Raw genomic sequence first — 13,094 nt, 5'->3', positions numbered from 1 at the left:
CATTACAAACCAGTAATTTATTGTCAGAGCAGGCAAATATTCTAATTCATAACATTTATTAACATTTATAAACATTAAAATCATCAACACTTATTGCATTATAATTCACATGATACTGAGATTATGTCAAAAAAATGCTACAGATAGTTTATAAGAATTGAGGGAAAATGTTTACTTTTAGTACATGAATAACTACTAAAATGCTATATGCGTGAAGCTTATGGGGGCAGAAAAAAACAGGAACAGTATTTTTTTTTTCGACAACTGCAAAAAAGATATGAACAACATCTTCAGTTGAAATTTATATTGTGCTAATACTACTGTTCAAGTGAAATTTATAAAAAAAAATGTATTAATTTTACGATAAGTTTGACCTTTCTTCTTCCAAAGCTGTCCATCCGAAGTTATATTTTGTGGATCTGGAAAATGTTTTCTTCTCTTCTATTGGTAGCTGAAAGAAGTCTTTTGATGTAGTGAAGGCATTTTGTATCTAAAATATGAATAAATTGCCGTAAAACATAATTCATTCAAGCATAGTTACCAAGAAGGTTAATATGACTAGGAGTGGTGCTGGTGATAAGCTCCCATAATCAAATAATCAATCCCTAGGGCAAGCGTAACATAAAGTTTCTGACAACTAAAGTCTAGTTCCCGTAGTGGAACTGTTGTCAACGATACAGGAGAAGGGGCGATGGCGAGGTCGACATACTGGCGCCTTATAACCGTTGCTTCAGGCAGATGAGGCTTTTGAGTTTGGAATGGCAGCTCATTTAAGAGAAGGAAAACTTATTTACTTTGTATGTATGATTTTAGTTACTTTATGTTCTTTGTTGTGTTTGTCTGTTTTCTATGTCTGGTCTTTGTCCCTGGATTACATTCTTTTGATTACCGATATAGCCTTGGTTCCCTTGATTACTCTTTCAAACCAACGGCCCCGACCGAAAATTGCAAAGCAGTGTAACAACAGCGGTAAAGGGCCAAAAAGTTAGCATAGTTTCTGCAAATTCTGACATAACGCATGAGTTGTGATACGAACACTCCATACGCAGGTGCTGAAGGAATGTTACCACAGATGAAAGGAAAGTTGACAATTCTGAATGAAAAGTCATTACTTTTGTCGTAAAGTTCGGTCAATAGTTTCCCTTACCATAGATCTCTAAGTGTAGGTCAATATAAAAGGCTGACTTCACAGTGTCTTGTAGTATTTATTTCAAGTTCTTTGGGGTAGATTCGATGTATTAAATCCCCGAAACTAGGATAATACGTCATCTTTATAGCAGAAACTAAGATCAAAGGATCTAAATAAACGATATTCTTTCTTTCGGATTAGATGATCTATTAAGACAGCCTCACAAGAGTGAAGGAATAAGTCAGGAAGTGGAGGAGCACAATTTGTTCCCATTGGACTGCCGACCATTTGTTGAAAAACGCGTCAACCACACTGGACAAATATTCCAGCATTTTGAAAGCATCTTCTATATACAGTCGAACCTCGTTAAGTCAAACTCGAAGGGACCAGGCAAAAGTAATCGAGTAATCCGAGGTTCGAGTCATCCAAGTATTACTCGGAAATAGTTTGGTTGGTGATTGTTACTGCATTTACATACTTTGTTGTGCTTGTACATGTATATGTACTTCACTTTACAGGGAACTTAGGGATGTCTTGCGTTTCGTATCGGAAGAGATTTTTTTCTGTGCTGTATATCATGTTTTAATAATGAACGGCACCGAGTGATTCAGGAATATTTCCTTTTTATTTTTTTCTGCAAACGTCAGATGTTCATGGCATGCTGCTTTGTATGACTCACAATCAGGAGTATCGTCAATCTATGTGCTATATAATACTACGATAAAATTGCAGATTCACTAACGGATCGAATGTAGTTGTAGAAATACACCTACTACCGTCTGTTTGATTTTTTAATAAATTTTCAGACACAATTACAATTCATCTGTAATCTATTTTATTTTATCAAAATATCTTACATCACTGTTAGTGTGAATTATGATGTTTGATTAATAAAAGTTGCTTCTTTTCACTACACGCGCTATTTTAGATTAATTAAATACAAAAATCAAGCTATATTGAAAGTGTCAATACTTTCAAAAGCCACGCTAATTGTTGTGACAACACACTTCGGTCATGATTTGTAATAAAGCAAATAACAGACTAATTAATTCATTTCGAGACATCAAGGTTAAATAACTTTGAAATCCTATCGAGGGGACTGCTTGAAAATTCATCCAAGATTTTGATTCGTCGGAGATCGAGTCATCCAAGGTAAAATTGTATTGGAGTAAGGGGAGTTTTGCTGGGACTTATTTTTTTCAAAGTATGAGGAATCTCTACTTAGAACTGTATATTTGTATCTAGGTGTACCATATTTTATTTTTAGAAACAGCAATGAATAATGTTTTTAAGTCGGCATTTTAACTGAGTATGGGGAATAGAAGTATCATAGGTTATAATGCTATATTCTGATAATAATCTTGAATTGAGGGTTTCCAGAAGATCTTTCGAATTTTTCAGGATCCACAATGAATTAATACCACTATGGTAGTAACAAAGGTTGTGGATGGACTGCAGATCCTATTTGATAGTTGTGAGTATAGAAGTTAAAAGTTTTGAAAGAGGTTTGGTGGTACATTTTGCACATCCAGCTATGTAACGTAGTTTGTATGGATTCTTGTGGAGTTTAGGAATCCAGTACATAAACGGTAAATCACCATCATCCTTGGTAGAGAGACCAAAAGAGGATAACACAGATTTATGATTTTCCACTATCTCGTTTTCGGAGAATGTAGTGGTAGTATAGGTCTTATTACTGCTGTTATTTTCTACGTCTACCTCTGATAATAAAAATTGGATGTAATACGTTTTGCAGACAAAGACAATGTTGTTTTAGGCTTTGGTCTTAGATGAACGTTAAGAGAAACAACAATAATTTCCAAAAATACCCCTAGCTATAATATTAATGGATTTGAAATTCTGACATGTTCATCATATATTCTAAAAGATACATTCAAAGTGATAGTTTAACAACCCGTAGAATAGTTAGTAAGTACAAAATTATAATTTGCTTTGTATGACACTACAGATTTTATTGAACAACAATCTTGTCTTGACCTTCGAAACGTTTGTTATACTAGGTGCACATTTGTTAAAAATTAAATCCTTAAATGGTCAGTTTATTTCATTGATTGAGGTAGCCCAGGCTACTAATGGGTTGATATTTTTGATACTTCCGTACGTTACACTATTCCTACCAATGGGTTGATATTTATTTGATTTGTTAATACAATACACTAAATCGTTTATCAAGATCAAAAACCCAAAGCATTTGTTATTCTTGTGCGATTTTAAGGTGATGTTCATTTCTTGCACCATAAGAACCAATTTGTTCAATATGTCCCTCCCTCTTTTATCTACCTGACTTCACTTTTTTATGAGCAACTCTGCGAGATTAAAAAAAAACAGAGGACGCCTACCGGTACACATGGTCCATGATCCTAGTTTTAGTAGAGTTTAAGTTTCTCATTTACTTTTTTGTTTTGTACGTATAATTTTGGTTATTTTATGTTCTTTGTTGTATGTGACTGTTTCCCTTGGTAGCCAAATGTACAAATGAAATCCTTTGATGATCGGTAAATTTCATTGATTGAGGTAGTCCAGGCTATTTATGGGTTGATATTTATTTGATTTGTCCAGACATTCAATCATAACATTATCATCAGAATGGACAAAGAACACAACACTCTGTCTATCCATGTTCTGGATCGACTTCGTTGGTAACATCACTCTGCGTTTCTGCGTAAAAGTCAAAATAAACCATTGTTATTGTCTTACAAATATTACATAGATCCTATGTTAAGGGATTTCATAGGGATGCTTCTTTAACCAAACCTTGTATAGCCAAAACACCTAAAATCAGAAAGTCTGTGAGCAATGCTAGCCCTCACTTGATAACATACGCTTTTTGCCGTCCATATTGATTTGGGTCAAACTAATATAGGAGAAAGTATTATTCAATTCCATTCAGTGGTATAGGAGTACCAGACGAAAAATGAATTCCCCCAAGTCCACGGTTTGCTATATAAAGCACCTCAAATGATTCTAATATAAAAAAAAATTAAAAATAGGAGGTTCATGATGGGAACATGTAATAAAGATTCTGTGAAGGTTTCAATCAATTTCAATCAGTGATGTAGGAAAAATAACGGATAAAAGATCCTCCGTATAACTGAAAGAAGGACAGATGAACGAATGGACAGATATCCTTATCACTATACACCCCCACTATGCAAGTTAGGTATAACATTAATATACTGAAAGCTAGGGCTCTTTTGAACTTGAGTATTACATATCCCAAAATACTGAACAGGTAAACAATAGGCTCCCAGGAGCCTGAATCGCGCACCTGGTTGAATTTTGCCTTTCAAGGGCAATAAACTTAGCAAGACGTTGTCCAACTAATATGACTCAAGAAGACTTTGGTAGGACTTACCATAGGGATCATTTCAGTGATTGAAAGTTTCTATCTATTATAGTTTTCAAGATATTGGCTGAAAACTGTAAAAAAAAAAAAAAAAATTTTTTCTTTCAAGGGCAATAACTCTTAAAGGAGTCCTCTGACAACTTTCATCACTGAAGACTTTTGTAGTCCTAATAATAATGATCATTTCAGCTATTGAAAGAATTTGGCTACACCTAACGGTTTTGAAGATATATGCCAAAAACTACTCTCTGAACCCTGTTATATTTTTAGTAACACCGGCCATGTTTTTCTACGGATCAAATATTCCCCCACCAGTTCTATGCAGGATACCCAAAGGAACATTCATACCAACTTAGATTCCAATTGGTCAAATAATGTCAGAGGAGAAGATTTTTCAAAGAAATAACAAATAGAAAAAATGTTGAAAAGGGGAAATAACTCCAACATGGCTTAACCGATTAGAACGAAAATTTGACCAGACAGATCTCATCATGCTGAACACTTTTACCCTATGTCAGAATTTAGCTAAATCTAACGGTTTTGGAGATATATGCGAGAAACTACTGTCTCACCCCTATGTTCTCTTTTTAGTAACAGCGGTCATGTTTTTCGACGGATCAAAAATCCCCAGATCAGTTCTATGCAGGATACCCCATGGAACATTCATACCAAGTTTGGATTCAATTGGTCAAGTAATGTCAGAGGAGAAGAGTTTTGAAAAATTAACGACGACGACGGACGCCAAGTGATGGCAATAGCTCACCTGGCCTTCGAACCCAAACATTTGTGTGATTTAAAGGTGATGTTCATTTGTCTGAACCATGAGAGTCGATTTGTTCAACATGTAATATTTTCCTTCCCTCTTATGTCTACCCTAGACTTGATCTTTTATGAGCAACTCGACGGGTATTTCTAGAGAAGCAGATGACGCTTACCCTACCAGTATTCATTGTCGCTGGTCCCAGTTTTTGGTGTAGTTTCAGTTGCTCATTTACTTTTGTTGCTACGTACATATTATATTGGTTACTTAATGTTCTTTGTTGTGTATGTCTGTTTTCCCTGTCTTGTCTTTATCCCTGGTATACATTCTTTTGATTTTCGCTAGAATCTTAATTCCCTTGATTACACTGAACAAGTATGGTTGTTTTTTATGGGCCAGTCTAATGCAGAATCAGGAGTTTTGGAAATTTCCATCATCTTTTAAAGGCCAATAAACTTCCATCGACTCTCTCTCTCTCTCTCTCTCTCTCTCTCTCTCTCTCTCTCTCTCTCTCTCTCACACACACACACATCAGCAAAAGTACCTCAGTACCAAATTACCATCTGCTCTGTATGACACTAAGGAATTCATTTTGGTAATAAATAGGTTTTTCGTTTTCATGAAGGTTTACAATACATATAAAAAACAACAGTCAATGCAACAAAATCATATGACCAGGTTTTTTTATTTGATATAAAAGTTCTTGATAGAAAGTACAACATACTTGTAGTTCTTGGATCACTGTGATACAATCTTGTCTTGACCATCAAAAATGCTATTGTACTAGGTACACATTGGTAAAAATGAAATTCTTAATGGTCAATAATTTCATTCATCGAGGTAGCCCAGGCTACTAAAGGGTTTACATTTTTCCCGTAAGTTACACTAATGCTACCAATGGATTGATATTTATTTGATTTGTTAATACGTTACACTATATCGATCATTGAGGTAGTCCAGGCTACTTATGGGTTGATATTTATTTGATTTGTCCAGACATTCAATCATAACATTATCATCAGGATGGACAAAGAACACAACACTCTGTCTATCCATGTTCTGGATCGACTTCGTTGGTAACATCACTCTGTGTTTCTGCGTAAAAGTCAAAATAAACCATTGTTATTGTCTTACAAATATTACATAGATCCTATGTTAAGGAATTCCATAGGGATGCTTGTTTAACCAAACCTTGTATAGCCAAAACACCTGTCTAAAATTAGAAAATCTGTGAGCAATGCTAGCCCTCACTTGATACATGTACCCCCATTCCACCATTTGATTGCACGCACTTTTTGCCGTCCATATTGATTTGGATAAAAAGAGAAGTATTATTCAATTCCATTCAGTGGTATAGGAGGAGTACCACACAAGAGATGAATTCCCCCAAGTCCACGGTTTGCTATGTAAAACACCCCAATTTATTCTAATTAAAATCTATAATAGGAGGTTCGTGATGGGAACCTATAATAAAGATTCTGTGAAAGTTTCAATCAATTTCATTCAGTGGTGTAGGAGAAATAACGGATAAGAGATCCGTCCCTGTGTAACTGAAAGAAGGGCGGATGGAAGAATGGACAGATACTCTTATCACTTTGCAAGTTGGGTATAAAAAATATAGTTTATAAACTGACAGCTGTTGCTCCTCTGAACTCCCAAAAGACTGAACAGGTAAAAACAAAACCAAGCATTTGTGTGATTTAAAAGTGATGTTCATTTTTCCGCACCATGAGAGTATATTTGTTCAGCATGTAATATTTTCCTTTCCTCCTCCGTCTACCCTGACTTGATTTTTATGAGCATCTGGGTGGTTGTTTCTAGAAAAGCAGAGGACGCTTACCCTACCAGTATACATTGTCTCTAGTCCAAGTTTTTAGTGGAGTCTGAGTCGCTCATTAACTTTTGTTGTTATGTACATATTATTTTGGTTACTTAATGTTCTTTGTTGTGTATGTCTGTTTTCCCCGTCTTGTCTTTGTCCTGTGTTACATTCTATTGATTTCCGCGAAAATCTTGATTCCCCTGATTACTACCAATGTTTGTTTTTAATGGGCCAAGTCGAATTCTGAATCGGGGTTTTAGATATTTTCCCATCATTTATTAAAGGCCTGTTATTGTCTGTTTTCAAGCAGGATTGAATTGTTACCTATTTCACACATTACTGGTTTCCCTTCACTCTCACGTCAATGACACTGTATTTGTTTAGTTATTAATGACAGTTTACCGTGGCTTTCAGTCTGTCTGCTGTCCATCTCTGCATGAGATCTCCAATGTTTACCACAATGGTACCAGGTATAGGTGGCGCTGGTATGTACTGACCATCAGTGTTCTTCACCTATTTCACAACATATTAAACTTCTAAATCGCTAATATTTATTAAAAGCCAAAACAATTGATTGTATAATAATAACAGAAATCACCAATTACTTCAAATTAAATTTGAACAACCATGACAACATAACAATAACATAATAATCATTAACAAAAATACTTTAAATAATAAATAGAGAAAATGCAAGGTTTTTGTAATGTCTTGTTACAGGAAACATGACACAATTTTTTTTCAATTTTTTGGTTTATTTGATTTATTACACCTAATATAAAAATATAAAAACTACAATCTTTAAAAAAAGATAGCCGACGCAGTAAAATTTTGTTCTTTTTACTTCTAAGTTTCTACATTTCTTTCAAGAAAATAACACATTGCACGTAATTTCAAAATTTCGATACAATTTTTCGAACGCAATTTCAATTTTTCGATACATTTTTCGGAACGCCACTAAGTTAGCAGTATTTGGCCGATCGGGAAACAGAATTGCGATCAGGTGACTTCCGTTTCCATAGAAAAGCGTCCTCAAGGTCAAAGGGTAAAAAGTGAAATTATACCGACTGCGTCGGAAAAACGCCCCTTGTAGTCACTTACGGCGTTTAATTGAAGATAAATCAATTCAAAATCGACGATGACCCAAGCCGTACGAATTTTAATTAGCCATGTGGTCACGTGACCGAGATACGTCATTGGTTCTCAAGTCATAGATCGAGTGGTTGAAATGCGTGGTGCTTCTGCACTTTTTACATGACTTCTACAAATGAGAGTGAAAATGTTGAAAGTTTTGGTTTGCTAGCAAATATATACTTACAGTTGTATCAATGTAAACAACTTCGAGAAGATAATGATAAACAATAACAGAAATGTTTAACCAGTACATGCGTGAAGACTAGAATCCACAGGGAGACGACACCATGCCCGTAGGCAGGGGGTCCGAACGAACACCCCCCTTTGAAGACCAATAAGCACAATTAAACTCGCAATTCAGATTGAAGTCCGACTATTGAAGTCAAGATTTTAATTGAGTTGATCCATTAGTGTTTGAACTGTTACTCACTGCCCACGTTTTATTGAAGTTCATGTCAGATAGTGTGTTAACCAGGCTCGGTCATATCGGTAAAATGATTTAGTAATAGGCTAAAAACCACTAATTCCACTTCCCATAGGCTTCTATGCTAATTTCACAATATTCAATGGCTTCTCTGGACTTTACCTTAACTTTAACCTGCAGATGACTATATATCAGCATGATTCTACATATGTCAGCTCACAATCCTCAGAATGGCATGTGGGGTTAGCAGACTTGCAGTGCAGTACTGGTCACCGGAAGTGAAGGGTCTATAAATAGCATGGGAAATCCCAGTGTTTTCACAAGATAGGGGTATATTTAAAAATCATTATGGAGATTAGGCTTCACATCACAAGAAGCAAAATGCACCTATAAAATGTACAGAAATGTTTTTCCTTTCAGAAACTGTTTAAATTTTTAAAATAAGATGAGAACTTTTTTCACAGCACTATGAGGAACAGGGGTAATTTCTGCGTAGGACTATTTTTGCGTACGTTCCAAATGCTCATTGGTTGAATTGGTGGTCTGTAACCTAAAGAGTCACTTTTTGTCTTAGAAAAAATAAATTACTATACAGGTATCTTCCTACACACATACTGAATGCATTTGCAAAGTTTCAGTGAAATGTGACAAGCACTTTTTTAAATATTTTATTTTTAAATATAGGGTAACCAAGTTGTGCGAGCAAAAAAGTGAAAATATTCTACCATACTGAAATGCATTAAATATTTGCAAAGAACTTTTTCTGACTTTTCAAATAAAAAATATCAATCACAACTTGTTTTTTAACAATATTAATGAAGAAATAGTTTTAAAAGTAATCATTTTCTGAGAAATTGGTCTATTTTTAAAAATTTATTTCTGACATGCCTCCCCCTTTTTCTTGATCACATGTCAAAAATCCTAAATCTTTAAATTTTCACAAGAGGTGATATATTTGGCTTTAAATTTGTAAATACAGTGTTTTCACATTAAAACATGACCAGTAAAGGGCACCTAAAGCAAAAAAAGTGCTCAATAATGGATTTTCCATGTTGCCATAGGGGAATGCTTATATGGCCTTAACCGCAGTAATGAAAGTGAGTTTTTCCTCATTTCTAACCTAATTTTTGCTCAAATCTACACAAAACTTGATTTCAAGTGCTTATTACTACCATATTTAGGTAAATATAGCCCTCAAAGTTTAATATTTGATATTTTTACTAAATTTTCTACACTTTTTACAAGATAGGACATAAAAATCAGCCAAAAAGACCAATTTTCCATAATTTGGACCTATAACTTAAAAAAATGCATATTTTGAAGGATTTTTGTAGTGTATTCCTCTCATGGCAAAGTTAACAAGATCTTCAAGTAGTTTAAAGCTATTTCAAGAAACTTTTCATTTTGCCATGGCTTCAGCTTAAGGCTAAAAACCACTAATTCCACTTCCCATAGGCTTCTATGCTAATTTCACAATATTCAATGGCTTCTCTGGACTTTACCTTAACTTTAACCTGCAGATGACTATATATCAGCATGATTCTACATATGTCAGCTCACAATCCTCAGAATGGCATGTGGGGTTAGCAGACTTGCAGTGCAGTACTGGTCACCGGAAGTGAAGGGTCTATAAATAGCATGGGAAATCCCAGTGTTTTCACAAGATAGGGGTATATTTAAAAATCATTATGGAGATTAGGCTTCACATCACAAGAAGCAAAATGCACCTATAAAATGTACAGAAATGTTTTTCCTTTCAGAAACTGTTTAAATTTTTAAAATAAGATGAGAACTTTTTTCACAGCACTATGAGGAACAGGGGTAATTTCTGCGTAGGACTATTTTTGCGTACGTTCCAAATGCTCATTGGTTGAATTGGTGGTCTGTAACCTAATAGCGATTATTCCCGGTGCGGATTTCGTCCGGCATTGATTTTCTTTTATACAATACATTACGATTTCTGATAGATTGCCGAAGGTACGAGGACACAATTAATTTCGTAGTGCATTTCAACAGACCCATCTTGACATATAAAAAAATCCACCGCTTTAAACTCATTCAAACTTCACCAATATGGAAACATGTATAATAGCAGATTTCTATAAGAGTGCCAGAAAAATTCGCCATCATTTTTTGTTTTTAGCAACTTTGCTTCGGAGACCCCGTAGACATGAAAAGTGACCACTGCCAAATGTCCTAGCGTGTGTCTTGGACTAGGCGCCTAAGACACTAAGCACTTTAAATGACACATAGGTGTCTATGCGGTAACTTGTTGCACCTGAGCTCTAAAGCTTTTCAACTGAGTAATGTAGCTAGTTGAGTGGGGCATGTATCAAAAGAGATTAATTATTTCAATGATTGTGGCGGCTGAAGTTTGAATAATTTGTCAGACAGTTTCGACCTGGAGGTCGATTAATTGAATTTTGTTTTGAAAATTTAGAAACTGGAAAAAGCCAAAACAGTAGTTTGTTGTTCAATTACCCAGTATGTCGGAGTGTTATGTTCATTCATTTAAGTGTTCCATGTAAACCAACATCAAACCTGAATATCACATAAACTGGCGCACTGCTACGATGCAATATAGATTTGGTGTGTGTTTCTAGTAATGACCTTCGTAATCTGAATGGCGAATTTAAGAATTAATCAAAGAGTTCTATATTAACCATTTACAACAATAAGCTAATGTTTAGATACATTTGAATTCGGTCCGTATTTCCTTTCATCACGCCCAATTTTTGCAATTTGACTGTTATTTGCGGCGTAAAAATTCAAAAGAATGATATAAATTGATTCAGTACATGAGTACTTTAATATCAAATTGGGAACTACCTCCAGGGGAAAAAGCCTTATTCGGTAGTAATTTAAGGCAAACAATATCACTAAGACCAGTGTAGAATAATTATAACATATATTTTATAGGTTCTTTAAAGCTTTTAATCAAAAATAAAGTTAAATATGTAAGCTATGAGTACATAGCATACTGAAACACACAAGCATTACATAATACATTTGAAGGTACATATGTCAGTGATTTTTTCATAGCTTTCATTAGTATTACTCTCATTTGTCTGTATATGTTAAAAAAGGGTAATTAAGTAACTTTTGCATTAAAGAACTATATTAGGGGTTATTATAGAATACTGTTTAAACTTTAAAATGAGAATTGACCATTTTCAGTGATAATGGAAAACTATTTATGTATCTCAATGTACCCAAAACATTTTTCTTGTATAGATTGCTTATATTATAACAGTAAAATTTTAGTTTAACATGATTATGGTTTGTTATAGTTGAGGTTCACTTTTAAGCTTGTAAAAAAGCAAGTGTATGGAGTTTTAACCCCATCACGCCTTAAAATATTGAAGTAAAATTATTTAAACTCCCCTCACCAGATTTTTAAATCATATTAGTTTATGGTGAACAGACAATTCTCTAATTCTAACACATTTTATACACATTAAAGGAAATCTCAAGTAATCCCTAATTCATAAGCTTTGAAGATGGTGTTGGAATCAAATATACTGTATTTACTCATCTGCATTACATTTTGAATAATAAATTATGTTACAAAAATTTATATTGTTGTATTATTGGTTTTTTTTAATCCATGTTTGATAGTATATCATTAATGCCTTACACATTTGAAAATTTTGACTTTTTTGCTATGTTGATTTGCTTAAAACTTTGAAGTAAAAGTATACAGATGTAAAGGAAATGGAAAATTATGTCTGTCTTTAAAAAAAAATGGTTAAAAAACAGGAGTTTCTCAAATACAAAAACAGTGCCAGGAAATGGCTAGATTGTAGGATATTGCACAAATACACCGCCTCTTTTTGACCATTTCTGGCTACGGGCATGGACACCACTTCTCTTTCGAAGATTAAAAATATTATTACGTTCTGTCATGTTCTACTGAACTTTTTACATTAAGTAAATTAAATTCTCATTCTTAGATTTAAACTGTTCCGATCTCGATCTTCTATGAAAACACTGATTTCATCCCTTTTTACGGAACGTTACTCCGGATAAGTGTACCGGTATCCCACAAGTACAGTTATAGTTTAAGTGTACCGATATCCCACAAGTACAGCTATAGTTTAAGTGTACCGGTATCCCGTAAGTACAGCTATAGTTTAAGTGTACCGGTATCCCGTAAGTACAGCTATGGGATAAGTGTACCAGTACCCTGTAAGTACAGCTATAGGATAAGTGTACCAGTACCCTGAAAGTACAGCTATAGGATAATACTAACATGTTTACGTTTTACTGGTTTTTGATAATTTTATTTGAGAACCCATAAAGATTTCCTGCTAAAGCTTCCTCGTGTTCTAAATCTTTTTTGCTAAAATTAAATATTTTAAGTGACCTATAAAAAGTATTGTTCGTACCAGAAAAGCTCCCTTAAACACACCTAGGGTCGCCTATCATAAATTGTGTATTGTATCAAATTCTCCATGT

At 34.4% G+C, this 13,094-nt stretch overlaps 1 protein-coding gene across 6 annotated transcripts in view; it reads right to left on the bottom strand.

The window, feature by feature from the left end:
• Positions 1–5,922: 5,922 nt before the first annotated feature.
• LOC148614918 (uncharacterized) overlaps positions 5,923–13,094 on the bottom strand; it is a 28,343-nt gene continuing 21,171 nt past the window's right edge. For 4 of the 6 annotated variants that reach the window (XM_088589436.1, XM_088589438.1, XM_088589437.1 and 1 more), the window contains 2 exons: positions 7,481–7,591; positions 5,923–6,351 (listed from right to left, as the gene is read on the bottom strand). In XM_088589436.1, the coding sequence (XP_088445562.1) occupies positions 6,178–6,351; positions 7,481–7,591 (285 nt within the window). In that variant the 3' untranslated portion in view covers positions 5,923–6,177. Of the gene's footprint in view, positions 6,352–7,402; positions 7,592–13,094 lie in introns of all 6 variants that reach the window. The other 2 variants (XR_015923797.1, XR_015923796.1) reach the window with 2 other exon arrangements.

The sequence above is a fragment of the Perna viridis genome, chromosome 6, assembly GCF_037379345.1.
Source record: "Perna viridis isolate PV_CMFRI_1.1 ecotype Kerala chromosome 6, ASM3737934v1, whole genome shotgun sequence".
Taxonomy (NCBI): Eukaryota; Metazoa; Mollusca; class Bivalvia; order Mytilida; family Mytilidae; genus Perna; species Perna viridis.
The sequence above is the reverse complement of the archived record's forward strand: the minus strand, read 5'-3'. Positions and strand labels throughout refer to the sequence as shown.